The following is a 20,995-nucleotide window of genomic DNA, read 5'->3' as shown; positions in this document are numbered from 1 at the left end:
CAACAAGACACCTAGCCCCAGTGCACATCAGAGTGTTTTGTGTAAAAAGGGCACTATTTTCAGTCATATTCAGATCATTTCATGCAACATTGAACTGTAATTTGAGGTCTGCTCCATGCTTGATAAACTTTGATCTGTTGAATAGAGGTTTCATAAGTTAATGAATACAAATAAGACATATTTTTAGAAATGCACAATGGCAGAATGGTTAGTGCTCCTACGGCAACAGCGAGGGAGTTGTGGGTTCAGTTTTGTTGACTATCTGTAGAATATCTCGTTTGTGTGGGTACATAGGTGTCTTCTCATTGTCATCCAAAAATGTACTTGAATCTCAACTAGTGCATGTTAATTGTGTTTGAAAATCAGATACTAATCAATACTAAAACTAGTATTAAAAGTAGATAATCATTTTAGCAAGTTTCAATACTAATGAAAGACCACAGGAGAGACATGAACCTTTCCTGAATAGCTTTAGAATGATCTTGCAATGTATCAGAACAAGTGTAAGACCACATAAATGATTACATACAAAAATAGCTGATAAGAACTAAAACAAATGTGCACTGTCATAATTCAAATACAGATAAAAGTCCATTCACATTTTGGGACATACTTGAACCTCTACCTAGACTTTTACTGCCATGTTTTTGCACATTTCCGATGGGTTGCAAATGTTTAAATATTGCCATTAGGATAACAGTAGAGTGCAGTAGTTCAGTTTCAGTGTTTGTCCACCGATGCAAAGGTTGGCTACGAATCCTGCTCTCGACATAAACCGTCATTGGTTGAGCGACCAGATGCACTGACCCACGGGTTGGCGGTGCGATTCAGGCTTGCACAGATGAATGAGGCCTTGTATCCTTATGCATGTGTAAGTGGTTTCTTGATGTAAAGCGCTTTGAAATCCATGAAGACGGAAAAGTGACCATTTACCATAACCCAAACATGTATTACTATATGTTATTTTTGTCAATATTACCCACTTTTATAACCTACCTGACCTGTCTGCCTTCACTCTCTATTTGCAGTATTGTATGAAGGAGTCTTGAGTTTTCCAACATAAAGTCTGTTTTATTTTATTTCATTATTGACTGTCAGGTATAGAAACCTACCTAAAGTGACAAATTGAAGTGGGCCATACTTTAAAATGACTTTTGATTGTAAGTACTGACCTGGAAACACATACGGTGATGAACAGTTGAATGAAGTGAATATGGTTTTCCAGAATATGTGCAATTTCTGTTCGCTATTAAATTTGCAAGTAAGGAAACATGTCATTAGTAAATTAAACTGCACATTGTGTTTTGCTCCAATACATCAACAGTTTGTAATAAACACAAAGACGACTAGCGCTGAAGACACGCAGCGCTGTATGGATTTCCCTGATGAGCGCTAAGTTCTTGTTACCTCTTAATCGTGTGTGTATGAGGCTAATCATTGTAGCATCTTAAAACAAGGCTCCACTGTCCCAGCAGACTCCCATTAAAAGGCTTAAGGAGGCAGCTGTTGTGATGGAGGTGGTACTGGATTACCCTGTTTCCTGTTTGTTTTACACGCTCTAATCTCACACATGGGGTCACAGCATCAGTTCAAAGAGACATATGACGCTTCATGTTCATTTCTGTTGAAAACGTCACAGTTTGTCTCTGAATGCTACTTATAACTACCTTTGTTGGCAATAGGGAGGAAAACAAAACTGGTTCTGGTCGATTAATCGGCAAACTCCAAATGGATATTACGCCAGTGAAGGAAAAGAGAGTACGTGATGTTAAGGTTTTGTCAGATGACTTTTAAAGGTGTGCAAAGTCAGGCTTAAAACTACGTCTGTTGGTAGTAGGTTCCATTCTGGGATGGTGCCTGGGGAAAAAAAATAGTTCTTATACTGGGTTGTATTGGGTTTTAAGGTTCGATACTTGTATGGATGATTAGATCTGGTTCAGTGGTCAGCTGGAGTGAGGTGAGTGGGTTGGTAATTTTATACATCAGGACAAGTCATTGATGTTTTCGTCCAAAATGTTGGCGCATAGATGTTACACGTTTGTTTGTTTTTTTGGATCATCAGTTACTTTCCAGAAAAAACAGTAACATCTCTATAGACACAATCTGGCAGACCCGCTATCACAAAAGTTACATAGTGAACCTTTAATAACTAAATAATAACTGCAACCTTTATACTAATATTAAAGATACAAGCATTTTAAGACCTCATAAAAAACAACAAAACATTAAATTTACAAGTGGAACTTTTTCCTTTATTACTCTTTCAGTTTTAATCGTAGGAACAGTGAAAAAAAAATCATACAGTAAAATAGAAGGATCATTCAGGTAGTAATTATTATTCTTATTAAAATGTTCCACTGAGCACTGTAAAAGGCTACGGGCTTCGCTATTGTGACAACTGTGACAATGAGTTAAAACTATTCAATCAAATTAGTGAGAATTGCTCAGGAGGTAGAGCGAATGCCTTATAATCAAGGATGGCAGTTACAAACTATTGTTCATTAAACTACTGTTGTGTCATTGGGCAAGATTTATTCACGCACTTAAAAGCATGTATAGCTGGCTAATTTCCAGGCAAGGTACTGTTGGTCACAAACCTGACTGTAGATCTGGAGATGGATCCCCGCAAGCTGCACTCTATCACCCACTGCTCCTGACAGGTTTTCCACAGGCATTAAAGGATGTGACAAATGCAGATGATTTTCTTGTAGCTGTTACATTGGTGGTGGTCAGAGCACAGAATGGCATCTCATGTTTCTGTCAGTCTGTAGTGGCTAAACATGTTTTCTACCACCTTAAGTGTGGATGAATACTGCATAAAACTGTTAACGAACTTTTAGCTTCCTGAAAAGAACAACGTTGCACCAATGTATCCATATAGCAATCCATATGTGCCATAGTAACCCAGGTCTCTCTGCGTAGTTTGCATGTCCTCCATGTGTCTGGGATGCGTTTCCTTCGGGTACTCCGGTTTTCCCCAGCAACACAAAACACGCATAGGTAAAATCCTAAGTGGCCAAGCTCAAGATCTGGAAATGGGTCCCCAGGCACTGCATGGTCGTCACCTAGTGCTCCTGACACATTGCCTCAGCAGTACTGAAGGAAGGTTAAATGTAGAGGACCAAAGTATAAAGTATACCTCAACGCATTCAAATACCAATGTTTCAAATGTGTTTTAAATATGGTAACTTAATAAAAACATGATAGTCCAATAAGGTTCATCTGGTCTTCTGTTAATTTATTTTAATAGTTTATATTTCCAGACCAAGGTTTAGTTTGTTTTCATGCTTGACTGTTTCAACTCTTCACTAGCGGTCTTCCTCAGAGTGGTCACATGATGTTGCTGTGACGTGTCTGGTCAGCTGATTTTTGGACTGTCTTCTTACTGGTGGAGGTAGGAAGACAGTGCCATCTGCAGTCCGACTCGTCCCAGTTTATAGTCCCGTGGGCACGTTTCCATATTTCAGTTGCCTCCTTAAGCCAACGCTTAATGTTTGTTGTCCTCTGTCCCAATGACGTTTGCTCCATCCCAGTCTATAATGTGGTTCACTCTTTTACAATGATCATAAATGAGTTGAGCTGCTCCTGTTCTGCTTTGCATTTTGTTGCTTGTGTGCACCTGTTTGTTGTTTCCTTCTCACATTCTGTCCTATGTTCCTGTTTTCGTGTAGAGAAAGCTACAAGACATGCAGGGTATTTCGACTGTGACATTACTTTTGTGCTTCGGTTCCATTTTATTGTTTGGGTGGACGAGTAGTTGAGTCTTCTGTACGGTTTTACTGGCGTGTTTACATTGTGTTTTTTCATTGCTCTCTGCACTTCTGATCTCAAACATCATTATCAATTTAGAGTCAATCCAGTTTATGCTATTTATATTCTAATGTAAACCAATTATCCCACCTTTCTTTATTATTCAAACCATATCTCCAAATATGCTAATTCTCCACACCTCTCTTTCCACATTTTTTTAGTCCACATCCTCAATGTTTGGGTCTGGCTCAGCCTCAGCAGCAGCAGTGTCTCTGGAGTCTCAGATTTGTTGTGATATTGAATGTACATTTGGTTTGTGCTCAGAGGAACAGACTGTAGCTGTCATCACACCTGCACAGTGCCACTCCAAACAAACTGATGAATCACGCTCAGGATTTCATTTCTGTAGATGGCCGTGTCCTGGCGGCTGACAAATTCGGCCCGCTGTTTTTCGTGTTCCTCAATATTTACTTCACGTGGAAATGCCCAGATATATCAGCAAAGCGTTGGCTCGTACCCTGCAAAAGCCTAAATCTTACGTGTCACTTTATCTCTCCATCTGGTTTGGCCTTGTCTAATGCTATTACTCCATCACATTTGACTTTGTGCTGTTGTAATCCAGATGTAAGATACAGGGCTTACGGGCAGTTTAAAGTGCTGTGTCTGACTTCTCTCTCTCCTCTCTCTCTGTCTGTCTCTCTCTGTCTCCCTCTGTCTCTCCACAGATTTTATTTAGTCAGTGGTGGGGTGCCCCTCATCATCTGCGGGGTCACGGCAGCCGTCAATATAGACAACTATGGCAGCGGGGAGCAAGCGCCATAGTAAGTCTGCATTTATTCCTGATCTCAAGGTCAAATCTCATCATATTTCACAGGCTTTACCTCCATCTGCTTCCCTGGGAGGTGTTGGAATAAATATTGCACCAATGTTATACTGTATATAAGTTATGTAAGCATATTTTGATTTATAAAAACACATTGCACTGCTATGGACCAATAGCTGTGTGAATGTATGATGTGAATATATTCTGTATAAACTCCTGACCTGCCCCTCCTCTTCTCTCTGCACAGCTGCTGGATGGCCTGGGAGCCCAGTCTGGGGGCCTTCTTTGGCCCTGTGGCATTCATTGTCCTGGTCACCTGTGTCTATTTCATATGCACCTTCATCCAGCTGCGGAAGCATCCAGAAAAGAAGTACGAGCTGAAGACACTATCAGAGGAGCAGCAGCGCCTGGCAGCTGTGGATGTACCCCCTCACTGCCATCAGGGGGCAGAGCCAGGGGCTCTGACTGCTCCGGCCCCTGGGAGCCACTGTCCCGCGGGCTGCCCGGGCATCCCCATCAACCCTGCGCTGTTGGCCAATGAGCACTCATTCAAGGCGCAGCTGCGGACCGCCGCCTTCACGCTCTTCCTGTTTCTAGCCACATGGACATTCGGGGCACTGGCCGTGTCACAGGGCCACTTCCTGGACATGATCTTCAGCTGTTTGTACGGTGCCTTCTCCGTCACGCTCGGCCTCTTCATCCTCATCCATCACTGCGCCAAGCGCGATGACGTGTGGCACTGCTGGTGCTCCTGCTGCCCCAGTCGCCGCGGTAACGCCTGTCCCGCCCCCCAGGGCACTGCGGCTCCGCCCCGACCAAAGGTCAACGTAAACGGCGACACGGCAGGCCACGTGCCCTGTCACGGCCACTGTCACCATGACGTCTCTGCGTGTAAAGCTCTGCTGAGCTGTCACTGTAAACATCAGAACCATGTGTCGTGTGTGGCTCCTGTGGGCCCCTGCTGTGCTGCTCTGCACACTCAGCAGCTTCTGGACCAGGAGCCTGGGGCCACTCATGTCCTGCTTCACTCAGACCCAGAGGGCTACCGGCCTGGTCTCCAGCTCCATCCCTGTCTAAAGACCAGCGGCAGGACTAAGAGCCGCAGCCTCAGCCGTAGGCCCGCTGCCACCCCCTGTGGTGGAGAGCGGGAGTACGCCTACCACATCTCGTCCAGTGGAGACGCGGGCAGTGTGCACAGCTCTCACACTGACAGCCCTCACAGCACACACGAGCGGCACGCCCACATCTGCCCACACCTCCACGAGCACGAGGCTCACCACAGCTGCCACGCAGCCTGCCACGCCCCCTGTCACCGGCACATGTGCTGTGCCAAAGCAGAGCTGTTTCCCTCGCTGTGCCCCGCAGAGCCCGACACGGGCGTGTTTCTGTGCGGCTGTGGGAAGGTGGCCGAGGAGGAGGCCCCTCATCATCTAGAGATGCACGCGGCGCCACGCAGGCAGTCTTTCCCCCAGAACCCGCCCAATCAGAACGGGATTCTAAAAGGTGGGCTGCACGAAGGACTGCTGTACACGTCCGACAGCACAGGGAATATACGCACTGGGCCCTGGAAGAATGAAACTACTGTGTAGTCCCACTATGGAATATACCCAAACCCCACCAAATATAACCCTCGCTCCCTCTCAATGAGAAAAGGATTTAACAACTTTGGAATTGTCACAATCAGTGTGGAATATTTGATTTTCACGTCATGTTTTCTGTGTGCCGTTTTACTGTACAGTAATGAAATGAGTGCTCACTAGTGAGCGCTGTTACATCAACAGACCAGAATCTCTTCCATCCAGATGAATTGGTGTCACATGTTCCTGAAGGTATCCCCTCTGCTCCATGTTACTACAGATCTATATATTCAAGAACATGAATGGTGTATGTTTGAATCTGTGTGTTAGTGCTCAAGGCAACTCGCTGCAAGATTTTATACTCTCTGGACCAGAATAATCTAAGATGACAGTGCACCTCCAGTACTTTAACAAACTGTTGGCATCATGTTTTAGGAAACTAAACCAGCAATTTTAGACTCCATGGGTATTTTTGTCATTGGGTCAACTGTGAATAACTAGAGTTTGTTTTGTTTTGTTTTTTTCTAAATACTATACAAAGATACTGTCGCTTGCAGGAGCTGTGTGGATGCCAGGTCTAAAAATTCACACTTGTAAAAGATTGGGCGTCCTTTTCCAGGTTTGTATTGATGGTACCGTGTGTCTGATGTCTTCACTAATGTTTCTGATTTCCTGAGCGACATTGAATAGGGAGTCTGTGCCATGGCGTTTGTGAATGAAGCGTGTTATTTATTCAGTTGGTTACACTGTGCAACAGATAGCCAGGTTTTCACCCAGTTAATTGCCAAACAATTGTTTTCCCTTCCTTCAATCACAAAACAAAACTGAACAACAGCTGAAGGACGAACAGTTATTTAAAAAAAAAAAAACACACAAAAAAAAACTGCCGGCATCAAATTACCTTTAAAACATCAGCTGTGGCCAATCTCACATGTGGCAGAGATGTGTTGAATGCTGCATATTCATTTTTTATTAATTTAATTTATTCCCAAAGCATGCACGCTGTTGTATGAAGCTAAATGTTCATTTTGGTGTAAACAAATTATTTGCCTTGACCTGATAAGACTGCTGCAGCTTGCTATCGTTATTTTATTTTATTATATATTTTTTCATTTCACAAATCATTTTGCTAGTTTGGTCTTACCTGACTGCACATAAAATGGACAGTGGTTTTCATACTGTTAAAGTGCATATGACAGGATAGACTCATGTAGTTAACATAACTGATAAAAACATAAAGATAATTCTGTAAGTGTTACCTAGCAACCATAAACAAGGCCCATTTAATACATGACAACTCTTTAATTAAATGAATATTTAAATTGTTCCTAGCATATAAATTGTGTGTTGATGACATAGTGGGGATTCCTTCTTAGCACTACTACTACTATGACTACTACTCATTTTAAACTTTTTCTTTCTTTCAGCTTTTCTATACAAACTGCCACTTGACTGGTGTAAACATATGCTAAATATATGCTACATGTACTATCCCACCAAACAAAGTACACATTTAAAAAACATGAAAACCTGCCATATGCACTTTACTCAGCTATGTATTATTATTACTGCCCCAATTCCTAATATTTTGGAAACTTCAAATATTAGTTCTGTTAAAGCTTGTATGAGCTTACATTGGCTGCAGTTTTGTGTACCGTGTTGCATCACCCACATAAAGCATAGGGCTTTATTTAAGACCCAGCTTTAGACATACACTCCAATAGCTCCAGGGTCATATGTAGGGCAGCAGTGGAGGGAGCTAACTGTAACTTTACACATTTTCAATACAATAAGACTTGAGAGCTTATTAAAGGACACTGAAATATGGTGGATGTGTTTCTGTCAACTCCAAATAGTGAACGTAGCATCTCTGCTTAGGGTTTTTATGCAATGGAAATGTGACTTAGCAATTTTGTCTTGTTTGCGGGGAGTAATATTTACCCAACCCACAACCACAGACTGTATATATAAATGGACATAGTTAACCTGCTAGCCACTGCGTTCCAAATAAGAAGTGAGCATGGGCACGTTTCTGGTTTTATTGACTCTGGCTCCAATTCACTTTCTATTGAAAAACTGTCACTCCTATCTCCATAACTAATGTCAGAATAATCATTTTGGCCTTTAAATTTTCGTATTAATCCGTGCTACATGATCCTGGAGTTTTTATTTTGCTATTGTGTGTTATTAAATCAAGATATGAACATTAATAACAGACAAGACAAGCACCCACTCCTTGCTAACATCACACTCCCTTAGTCCACTTCTTTATACAGTCTGTGGTTGAGGTTAAGGTTAATCATCACAAAAGTAAAATGATTAGTATGTGTCCTGTTTACACAGTTACCGTGTAAGTAAGATGAATTACACTTTTAGCTTGCTATTTCAATCAATCATGCAGCCACTTGTTATAAAGTAATGTCAAGGTTAAGGTGTTGGTCGCTGTGGGAAAATTTGTTCTCTGCATTTGACCCATACTTCAGTGCTGCTTCAGCCATCTGCAGCCATCTTCAGATTTTGAGCTAGTCCTGGTCAGGATTATTTTAGCTGGAGGATTTATGTGCATGTTTTGGGTTGATGGGGGAAGCTAGAGTGTCCAGAGCAAACCTACCCAGAGACAGGGAGAAATGTGCTAATATGTGTCCAGTCAAGTGCCACTAAGTAAAGTGCTACCTAAATATATAAGCTAGTGTAATGGTATTGTAAAGTCCACCCAAATGCCAAAAGTGACAAACTATACAAAGTAATTATAGTCACTAGAATGTCCTTATTGTAACACTGTCCATTTTATATACAGTCTATATAAAGGTCTGACCTTAAACAGTTCAGTTCAAATCAAAATCCTCTAATTTGTGCTTGGACTCAGCCAAGGCCGTGGTTGTTTTCTCATCACCATGAAGGTTAGGCTACAACTCCAATGGGATCGTATTGAATAACTAATTTGTTTGTTTCTTTACATGAATTATAATTTTGAGGTATATTTTTTAACTTGAGTAAATCCAAGATCAAACCAGTTCAAACCTTTGCCATGCACGCCCTCTCTTCTCCATCCTGTGCACTCTTGTCTCTGTATATAGAATTGGTTCCTGAGTAATTATTTTATATGAGATTTATGAAGATATTTAAGAATAAAAAATAAGTGTAAAGAAAGATGTATGGAAAAACTGACCTCTTAATGTTACTACTCAGTATCTGAGTTTAGAAATGTCTTTGTTTTGGAATATTTGGTTTGTCGATTTTAATTTGACTCCATGAAGTATGGAGAGCCATCATGTGTTGTATCCTGTCACATCGCCAATAGAAATGCACTACCCATTATAACGTCTGGAGCATCATAGTTAAATTTGTCACCATTTAAAACGGGATAAAAACAAGGGGGGGATCAAATACACTCTACCTACACATTCTAATGGAAGTCTTTGAACAATGAAAGGCCATTGGAGGCTACGGGGTGTTCTATTGGGCCTAAGTCAAAACAGTGGCCTGTCATTTATCTTTGCAGGTTGTGGTGAACATTCTTGGAGGCTGCAGTCAGTGGCCCTGGCTTTAAAATGAAGAGAAAGGGTTTGTAACAGTATCACAAAAGAGTCATGACTATGCCACGTCCAAATGAAAGTGTTTATATTTTAAATTGGCAAATATCTGGTTACAAAAATGTGGGATTATATTTAAATGTCACTGTATTATTGTTATTTTTTATTGACTTTCCCGATGTCTCAGGTGAAAAAGTTCCAGACAACATGGTAACAATTATGAACGTATCAATAAACAATATCAAATTAGCCTTTTTATCAGTTCTTTTGGATGCTTAAAAAAAAATCACTCGGACAAGCAGCTTTCTCTGAGGTATAGCACCACACATGGCAATCAAACCCACAACTTTCTTCTCCAAACGTGGTGCTATGATCAAATAACTATAGCTAAGAGATAGTCAAGATTCAAGTATTCAATACCTTATTTAATTAACTCCTTATCAGATTTCAAATTTGGCCTTAAGTGGACATGTCATGGTCTACATCTGACAAAAAAACATATATCAAACAGTTTGCTAATAAAATGAGGTATGATTTGCCATTGAAACAAGATTAGAAAAGCAGTTGATATCTCTTCTTATACACAAGGATATCAGTCTGGTCAACAAGCCCTCCTTCACATCTCGAGCCAGAACCAAACATGAGTGTGCAATCAGATTTCTTTATTTCTGTGACACATGTGAAAATTGGTCACCCAACATTTTGAATAAATTAAAATTTCTCTCACCGCAGATTAACCAGATGTAGTGCTTCACTCATTGGTTCAACAGAAATCCAATGTTTTTCTGTCCCATGATATATATTTTTTTCCGTTTAACCAGCCATATTTGTTTTGATACAGACGGACCATGCTTGTCCCTGATTGGCTAATTCACCTGTCAATCATGCCCATCTGAAGAAGGAAAGATTCACCAGTGACCAAACACATCTTTGTAAAGTATTGAGTATTAGGTGTGTATTCTGGATCCCAGGCAAAAGCAGTTTTTCATTTAGGAGGTTTTAATTTTCATCTAAGAGAGACAGATTCAAATGTCACTTAATCTCAAACGTTGATCTACCCAAATGAAGTAAAAAAGTAAATGCAGATACAAATAAAAGTATACCATATTCATTTGGACGTGGCCTAAAGCAGCTTCTCTCTAAAGCTTGTGGTGCCCCTGACAGTCCTGTGTTAATGCTATTACAATGTGTGTGTTTGCTGTTGGTGCATTTAGGAGCAGCCTGAGCTTTCACTGTCAGAGCTGATGTGTTCGCGGGCTGTAGGTTATTTCAGTTCTGTCCAAGCATTCGCCTGTGGTACTGTGACAAAACCTGAAGCCACTTTTCACTTTTTCTACATTGACACAGATTCCAATAAATGTATTTTTTCACCATGCAACGAGTGAGATCATGACTGCATTTATTTGATGTCTGAATATTGTTTGTAAGAAGACAATTAAAAGTGCAATGGTTTATAATGAATGGCTAACAGACTTTCTTCTGCTTCTAGGTTATTGTTAAACTCAAATATTAGTCAGTAACACTTTGGTTTTCATTAGATTGTACCAAACTTGGCCTGTACCGCATTTTGAACCATGAAGGAACTATTAACAAATGCTTCCGTGGGGTTCTCATCCAACAACGTGGCAAAATAAGATGCCATTCCTGATTGTTATTTTATAGTTCTAAAAAAATGTCTTATCAAATAGGTTTTATTATTCAGACTGTCATAATTTACAACATTACCATTTAATAACATAATTTAATCAGTATGTAACATTGTACAGAACTGTCTAAAGATCGTATTGGATTATATTCTCTCTGTTGCCCAATTGACTAAAAATACCCTATTTAAAATTACTTTTCTACCATAGACCAATCCGGGACAAATGAGGGGTTACAACAGCAGTATCTCGAGCGAATCCAATATATTCACAAGAAAAGCTGAATTGGGAGAAGACCAAACACTCACTTGTATGAAGACTTTCTTCCCAAAATTTGCCAAAGAATATTTCATAAACTATAAACATAAACTGGAAAGTTATAATAGGAGAACACCAAATAAATGCATTTTATTGTATAGATTGGTTTTCACATATTCAACACAGGCATCATCATTATAGGCCTTTTTATACCAAATTCATTTAGTATAAATTGTTTTGTTTCCAGTAATTTTCCCATTTATGTAATATATAATAGACTCTTCATTGTCCCAGTTTGATATAAACCAAGCCCCATGATGCCCCACCATTTGTGCTTTGACTGCAAAATGACAAAACTGCCAAATGAAGTTCTCACTCAGTATAATCACTCTTTCTCTTGTTGTGAATGATAATTATGGAAATATTTGCACTTTTTCTGTGGCTATGATTGGCATGTTTGTGCTTTCAATGGTTTTGTAATGATCACAAAGCCCTGATTGTTTGTAGTGTGACAACAAAAATTTGGCAGCTTTGGTTCAGTCGTTTGGCTTCAAAGAATGAACTATTGTTCTGTAGTGTACAGGTCAAAAGTGCAATTAAGACATTTAGAAGTATTACAATGAGAAGCTTGCATTGGGCAAAACTACAAAGACATCAAGTCAACCAATGAACCTGTGTCATATAAATAACTTTGTGTGCAGTAACACGTAGCACTTAACTGCTAAGACATAACATATTTAGATCACCATGTTACCTTTTATTGTTTGAAAATGCTATATTCACCAAAAACAACGTATTAACATCTTTCAGTTTCACTTAAATGTTTCTCTCTGTGCTCTCCATGCTAAGTCACTCCCCCTTCAGGGTGCAATCAGACCACAATCAGCGTGGATCTAATGAAACTACTGCACATCGAATCAGGTTTGTCAAGCTGTTGTGTACAGTTTTGTCTCATGCTTTTGTATATTTGTGGAGAATTGTGTGTGGGAGCGTGGATGATGTAGGCTTGTGGGCGGAGCATTGGACAGAATCTTACAGCTAACAGTACGAAGGGTTCGAATCGGGTCCAGGAAACATCGCTAAATTACAGAAACATGCATGGATGACATTTAAAAAATCTTCACGCATGTTTTTGATGAGGGAATGATGTTATAACATGGTGAAAAGCTCCAAAAGTTGATTTTGTGTAAAACCTCCTCTTTAAATACATTATGAAAAATTTGTTATAGAAAATAAATTAAGACACTTAGCGTTAACATATAGTCACAAATACCAAAAAAATTGCATCAATCATTGTAAAGTCTCAAAGGATATTGCTTAGACACAATCCAGTCTATTGTAAAGTTAAGAAATAAATGCCCAATATGAAGAACTGCACAGCAATATTAACACTGTTTATTTGCCCTCTGCATTTGACCCATTCTTCAACGCCACTGGGGCAACATGTCAGGAGCAGATGTTGCGCTAGGCTCGGTCAGGACTACCTTAGCTGAAGGAACTTAGCTAAGGGAGTCCTGTGCATGTTTTTTCAACCAGAAAGAATTAAACAAATGCATTTTGGGAGATTTCTGAGTCTGGAGTATGGCAAAGAGAAGAAGATAGTGAGGCTGAGGTGGCTATTAGTCCTGCTGAGTGAGTGAAACATGGCAAGCACATATTTAACTGAGGGTGGAGGATGAAGGAGAGTCGACTGGTTGACAACAATGAGCATGTGATGAAAGGTAAGAACAAAATAGTAATATGCAAAATTTGTGAAAAGCTGAGGTACCTGATTCAAATGTTAAATTTTTCCGGTAAGTTTTGTGTTTTTTTTTCCCAAACAGTACATTGTATAAAAAACAGTTACACTTCTGCATGTAAGTAACCACCAAAAGCATCACTGTGATTGGTTGCGCTGGGACAGTCCACCCCAGTTTCACTTCGCCATCTAAAAAAAGCTGCATGGGTATTGACAGTGTGCAAAACGGTTCGTGAAAGTTGGGGACGAGTTAGAATAAAATACGTCCTTCCTCCTTTTGCTAGGTGAAAATCAGCTACCCGGGCTTTAATCCTAATCATTACTCGTGATAGAAAGTATATCCAAACATCTCAAGTAAACAATATGGGTCGATAGAAGTCTGTTGCCCTGTAGGTGTAAATGGCATTCATATTACCAAGCAAGCTATTCTGCAGCACTATCATACCTTAGCAACGATAATGAAATGCTGTGGTTATACTGTGTGTCTTTAGTATCCCAGACACACCAGTGAAATAAACGTGATGGGTTGAGCTGAATCTACATCATGTTTATTTCTCATGACAGGGTAATGGAGACCGAGACAGTTTATGGATCAGCCTCCAGGGAGATATCCAAATGATCGCCCACTCCAGCAATGTCATTAATAACACTGGTAAAACACTCATATTTCTAAAGTAATATCTTCGGAAGGTACTGGTCAAGTGATATATTAAGACACTTGGAAGGTAGGAATTGCCTGTTGAGATTTATTGAAGAATGGCCTCCGGAAAAACAATATGGCTGCGAACAATTTTAATATTTGTGATCGAAAGTGTGCAAAGGTTTTGATCATAATTTGCAATGGCAACGAGGGAGTGCCTAACATCGCTCACGCCAGATTAATATGTGTAGTATTCTGAAATGAGGTCTACACATCAGTCTGGGATGGTTGGTTAAATCCCGTTTGAGAGAAATCTTTTGCACTTTTTTCACAAACAAAATACGGTGAAGTACATCTGTCTGTGTCGCCATGTTTGTTTTGGTTCACGTGGGTGCTTCGTCTTTGGCTTCCATCCGGCCTCTTAACCTTAGAGTCTCTCAAGATGGATTCTCGTGAGTTCGTGAACTTTTCCAGATGCTCAGAGTCGCTCCTATTCATTGCAATATTCATTCAATCCATACTCGGTGATAAGATACTACTCTAGCCACAACTGCTCTGGGGTACATTGAAGAAATTAAGGAAACTGCCAATCTGCGCCATCTGCCTTTCATACCACAGTATGCACTAGACTAGAGCCACTGCTGTACCACTGTGGCACCTGGTATTTCTAGCGGTGTCTCCCATCCAAGCACTAACCCCGTCAAGTTCAGAGAAACTAAAACTAAAAGTCAACAAAAAAATTCTTGGTTGACTAAAGACATGGCGAAGTATTATTTGCCTATTAAGAGGGGTGTGGCAAAAGCTCTCTAAGCTATTATGCTATGTATCTGACCTGAATTCCACTCAAAAGACAAAACCTGTACAGGCGTTCATACAAAAACAATTATTCATGCAGGAAAAAAAAGTGCAAGGAAACAGAGTATTTATATAAAGTCAGATTAACCCTGTAAATCATGAGTTTAATCAGATTTTTTACATATAAATACCCCAAAATATCAAATCTTACTAACTTTCTGCCACTGTCCTATATAAATCCTTATCATGTAAACGTCTAAAGGTCTACAGGAGTTCATACAAGTCTACAGAGTTTTTGGAAGATCAAATTCTGTAGGCTTGAAATGTAAGCAGTCTGTAATAATAATGCATCTAAACATCTTGCAACCAATTGGAAATGCTATAAAATAATAAACATTAAAATGACACCGGTTTAACTTGTATAATCAGATGTCATTGTCAGAGAATATCCTGCTCTCCTATTGCGTTACAACTCTACCATGTTTACTCCTTGTGACAGGATAATGGAGATTGAGATGTGTTATGAATGGGCCCCTGGGGAGAGATTCATATGGGAGCATGCTCCAGCGCCCCCTCCTGTCTGTAAATATATATGTATGTGTGTGTTTATGCGCCCGACCCTTACCATAACCCGATACCGTACAAGCCTTCACGTGTGCAGTGGAGAGCGGGTAATCTGCCCTGCCTCCTGAGTGCTCCACAAATCAACCCTCTCTGACAGGTCATGAAACGCCTCACCACGTTTAACATTCAGCTGTTTTTTATGTATTTATTTATCTCTCTCTCTTTTCCTTTGCTCTCTCTCCATTTCTCTCTTTCTATCCCTCCCTCTTCCCCTTAACTCCCTCCCTTCCCCTCCCTCCCTGCATCTCTTTCTCTCTCTATCTTTCCCTCCCTCTTCTTGCCTCTCTCCTTTTCTCTCTCCATCCCTCTCTATTTCTTTATATATATCTCTCCCCACACTCCCTCTCCCTGCCTCTCTCTATCCCTCTCTCTCTCACTCTCTATCTCCTTCTTCCTTTATCTCCCTCTGTGCTTCTCTCTTTCTCTCTCTATCTCTCCCTCCCTCCCTCCTCCCCCTGCCTCTCTCTTTTACTCTCTATCCCTCTCTCTTTCTCTCCATATATCTCTCTCCTCACTCTCTTTCTCTCCGTTCCATTCTCTCCCTCTCTCCCCCACTCCCTCTCTCCCTGCCTCACTCTCTATCTCTCTCTCTTACTCCCTTCCTTCATCTTCCTCCCTTCCCCTCCTTCTGTGCCTCTCTCTTTCTCTCTCTATCTCTCCCTCCCTCTCTTCTTTTCTCTCTCATCCCTCTCTTTCTCTCCATATCTCTCTCTCCCTCACTCTCTTTCTCTCTCTGCCATTCCCCCCACTCCATCTCTCTCCCTGCCACTCTCTTTCTCCTTCTTGCGCTTTCTCTCTCTATCCCTTTCTCTCTCTATCCGTCACACTCCCTATCACTCCCTCTCTCCCTTTACCTCCCTCCCTTCCCCTCCCTCCTTGCATCTCTTTCTTTCTCTCCATATATTTCTCTCCCTCACTCTCTTTCTCTCTCCACCATTCTCTCCCTCCACTCCATCTCTCTCCTTCTCTCCATCTCTCCATCTCTCTCCTTCTCTCCATACAGATCTGTAGATTGCCCAGCCCCTCACTGTCCACCCCGTGATTACACGTCTCATGGAGATGTCAGGGCCCATCCCCACTGCCTGGAGGACGGGGTGAATGGGGTATTTGAAGAAGTATTGTGTAAATGTATAGTGTGTATGATGGTACTACAAAATTATGTTCAATCAGACTTGACATAAATATAGCTATTGTCAAAAGTGAAGGGGAATAAAAGTCAAGATCTACTGTATGCTCTGTGCCTCGTTGACATAGAACAGTGATTCAGAATAAACAAAAGGTGCAATAAGATAACGATTAGCAATACTGTAGTACATCTCCAATTAATATATCCTTTAGCAAAGTCCTGCACCCACATATTCTAAGTATTCTTTAATTAAATGTTGGATATTTGGACTTGTTTATTTTAGTACAATATATAGGAGTTGCTCAAATCTGGTTGCACCCATAAAACCAATATGGGGACAGGACAGATGGACAGAATAGAGTGTATAAAGAAGTGGACCGGGGGAGTGTGATGTTACCCATAGTGTTCGACTCCAGCCAAGTGAAGCTCATCAAGGTTCATTTGGCTGGAGCCGTTCATTCGTTATAGCAGCGGATTTGGAGCCAAGTTACATATTTGGAATTTGGACTGCAAGTATCATAGCAACCAAAGAGCGAGGCTGTTGAAGTTAACGCCTCTTCCCACCTGCACCGTTGGTTTAGCAGGGAGTGGGCGCTTAGCAACACTGTCAATCAAACCTGTCGCTAACGCTAGTGGGAGCAACCTTGGGGAAAGAAGGTGCCTGATTTGTCTGTTATTAATGTTTCTATCTTGATTTACAGACAAAATAGCGAAATAAAAAATGTAGTGCAGCTTTATACGAACGTTTTAAGACCAAAATGACAAGCTTAACAGCAGCAGTTACAGAGAGAAGGGAGACAGTTTTTCATTAGAAAGTTAATTGGAGCCAGAAGCGTACCCATGCTCACTTCCTATTTTTAACGCAGGGGCTAGCAGATGGATACGCGTAAAGGCATACCATGAAACATTCAAGAAAAGCGACACCTCTAAGCAGATGGCAGACACAAACCACAAAAATGTCCCTTTAACAATGTGAGTGTAATTTTTGTGTGTTTTTTTTTATTACCATCAAGTCCAGTTCTGTAATTCAAAGACGTCTTCTCCTGAGTCTAACTCCAAAGCTAAATGCAAATCTCTCTGTCTTTAAATGATTGAATGATTCTCAAACTTGAGTTGAGTTTCCTCAGAGTTTAGAGTCACTTTCACGATTGATTGCCTCTATCCAGTTACATTCAAACACTGATTAAGCTGCACCTATAGATCCCACTGCCTTGAAATTAAACCCACACCCGTATAGGACACACTAATTATTTATACAGGGAAGAAAATAAATGAGTTGTCCGTTTCATAATTATTTTACCTCTTATTGTGCGATTCATTATAATGAACTATTGATTGGCATTTTCTCTTTCCCTCTTTAAACCATTGTTATTCTATGTGCAGTTCAGTATTTGGCTTATGACCCTTTGAGCCGTACAGAATGAGGTGAATCATGTCCAAATAAAAGTCTGGAGGGTGAATGATTTTGTTTGCGCCCGGGCCAGCCAAGTTGCCGTGGTGATTATATCGATGATGGCTCCGAGGTTGTGATGGCTTTAATTACACTAGGTGCTTTTAAACCTATAAGTGCTCTGCTTTTAGCTTAGCGCAGCAGCACAGGGAGGCTACTTCAGTTTGGATTTGTGAGGGCAGGAGGTAACGCACACTGCAAAAGATGACTTTTTTGAAAATCAACACCATCGCTTGTTCTATATAATCTAATAAGACAGTATTTATGGAGTAATAACTGTAGAACAATTTGAACAAAAAGAGTCCATTGATGGTTTGTGAACAGTGGGAGAAGTTCAGATTTTGACCTGACACAACAATCCAGCCAAAATGCAAACGGAGAAATTTTGAGTGCATGTTTACTTTGGATTAATTCATTAATAAAATAATTGCCTGTCAAATTCTGGATGCTATATCTCTGTATTTTCAGTCTGGTTCCCATGCCCTCCATCGCATCTTAAGCCAGAACGATTTTTTTTTTTTTTTTCAGTGATGCATGTGGAACAAAGGAGCTCATTGGTCATCATTTACAAACTAAATTTAAGAGTTTAAAGCTTTGCTCACTGATTCTGCTACATATTTTTCAGTCCCCTGTGATATTTTCCCTCTCTTTTTTCCTCATAAACAGTCATATTTGTTTGATACTGACCATGTATGTCCCTGATTGGCTAATCCACCTGTCAGTCAAGTCCATCTGAACTCGGGAGATCCACCAGCGACTGGACGATCTTCATATGACGTATTGGGGAGGTTTGTATTCTGAATCCTAAGCAAGTAAACAAGTGTCAGTGAACCAAAATACAACTCCAGGTATGAGAAGGTTATCCTTGGGCAAGACACTTCTCCCACCTGTGTGTCTGTAACTATTCTTTGTGAGCGTGTGTTTAAACATTGTTATTGGGTGTACAGAGATTGAAATAACAGCACTTTACAGCATTTTACAGCACTTTTAGAAGCTATAGTGAAGCTTTTTTTTTTTCCTTTTTTTTTTATTTTTTTTTACAGTGCAGGCAGGTTGGAGCTGGCCGAGGGACAAACTAGCCCTGGACGGCATCTGTTCCATTAAAAATTAATCTGGTTTTAGTAAGGCAGATGTGTGTTTGTGATACAATTAACTGTCTTTTCATTTCCTGCTCTAGTAAATAGGAGGGTAAATGGTGAGAGAGGGAGAGGGAGAGAGAGAAAAAGAGAGAAAGGCAGAGAAATGTGGTTTTAAATGTCTGTGAGCAGAGCTGTTCCATTAGGACAAAGGGCGTGGTGCTCCATGTTTGTATATTCTCTGAGAAGGCTGCACTGGGTCTGAATTCAAATGGGCTTGTTCAGACTGAAGGCCAAAGCTGAAGAAGCAAAATTATAAATTCAAATTTGTTTAATTTCAATTAAAGTCTTGTGGGATGCAGTTTTTCATTATTTTTTTTTAAATCTCAAAAAAAAAAAAAAAAACACTGTGTCTCTTGATGATTTGGAATTACCTTCATCATTCATGTAATGTGCTTCTTAGTTTATGCATATTAATATGGCGACATCATCATTCCATCTTTTTTTAGGGAGCAGTTCACGGGGGGCAGCAGTCCCTCACCCCAGACTCTTCCTTCAGCTCCAGGCAGGTGTTCCCAGGTCAGCTGACAGACATAGTCCCTCCAGTGTGTCCTGGATCTATCCTGAAACACTTTGCCTGTGGGTCATCCAAGAGGCATCTAGAACAGATGCCCAAGCCACAGCTGGCTCATGGAGGAGCAGTGCCTCTACTCCGAGCTCCTCCCGCGTGACTGAGCTCCTCACCTTATCCCTTGAGCGCCCATCCACCCTGCAGAGGAAACTAATTTTCCCTGCTTGTAGTCATGATTTTGTCCTTTCGGTCATTACCCAAAGCTCATGACCATAAGGGAGAATAGTAAAGGTAATACGAGAGCTTTGCCTTTCAACTCAGCTCCTGCTTCACCACAACAGTCCGATACAGCGACCACATCACTACAGATGCTGCACTGACCCGCCTGTCAATCTTACGCTCCATCCTTCCCTCACTCGTGAACAAGACCCCGAGATACTTGAACTCCTCCACTTGAGGCAGGGACTCTCCACATACTGTACCTGGAGAGACATTATATTTTCTATAAGTGTCTTCTAAAAAAAAACACAGCTTATATTTTCCATTAATTTAAATTCAATTGTATTTATTAAACAAGGACTATCACGACAAAAGCATAAAACGCAAAGTACTTATATTAACGACTCCACCTTATACATAATTTGATATTGAAATGTACATTGAAAACTCACTTTTAAATATACTCTGACCCATTTCTCCTACAACACAGTGCAGTCAGAATATGGAAATGTCACCACCAGTCACCACTAATAAACATATATTTACCATTAAGCACGGCAGAGTCAGCCTTTGATCTAAAAACATTTAGGTTGGCACGTTTCCTCTGCGCTGTCGTCTGCTTACACAGTCCTGGCATCCGACGCTAGCTTTAGTCTGATTCAATATCTCTGCAGGCTCTCTCGCTGTAGTGTAGTTTTTGTGATGCCTGATTTTTTTGTTCTAGTTTTTTGTCTCCCATTGACAAGAAGTGGGAGGGCTTCTTCATGTATGTGCAGTGATCAGACAACACTTACCGAGCAAATTACCCAATCTGACATAATTACAAGTTATCTTTGGTTTCTGCTAAAATGCGTACTCGAACCTCCCGTGCCGTCGGCTCTTACGCATTCCCTTCTTGAATTTTTAGTAGCTTTTTTTTTTTTTTCTTTTTACTCCTTTCTCAACAAGGCTCCGCTCCTCCAGCCTTGGCAGAGACAAGTACGCCATAGAAAACTGTGATCATCATGCTAATGGTGTCCTTGACTTATGAAAAAAAAATCAGAAATGAAGAATGGATCTGAAGGAGGAGTAAGGGGGCTTGGCAGAGCGGCGTGCCCGATAGAGGTGCTCCGTGGCTGGGGAGAAGAGGTGAGGCGCGGCGGGCGGAGAAGGAGGGATTTGGATGGATAGTT

At 40.8% G+C, this 20,995-nt stretch overlaps 1 protein-coding gene across 1 annotated transcript in view; it reads left to right on the top strand.

Annotated features, from left to right (window-relative positions):
• LOC117382974 (adhesion G protein-coupled receptor A3) overlaps positions 1-6,210 on the top strand; it is a 368,539-nt gene extending 362,329 nt beyond the window's left edge. Inside the window, exons 18-19 of the mRNA XM_055227043.1 lie at positions 4,476-4,571; positions 4,821-6,210. Of these exons, the coding sequence (XP_055083018.1) occupies positions 4,476-4,571; positions 4,821-6,162 (1,438 nt within the window). The 3' untranslated portion in view covers positions 6,163-6,210. The remainder of the gene's footprint in view (positions 1-4,475; positions 4,572-4,820) is intronic.
• The last annotated feature ends 14,785 nt before the right edge of the window (positions 6,211-20,995 follow it).

This window comes from Periophthalmus magnuspinnatus, chromosome 15, assembly GCF_009829125.3.
Source record: "Periophthalmus magnuspinnatus isolate fPerMag1 chromosome 15, fPerMag1.2.pri, whole genome shotgun sequence".
Lineage (NCBI taxonomy): Eukaryota > Metazoa > Chordata > Actinopteri > Gobiiformes > Gobiidae > Periophthalmus > Periophthalmus magnuspinnatus.
This window is presented reverse-complemented; position numbering and strand designations above follow the sequence as displayed.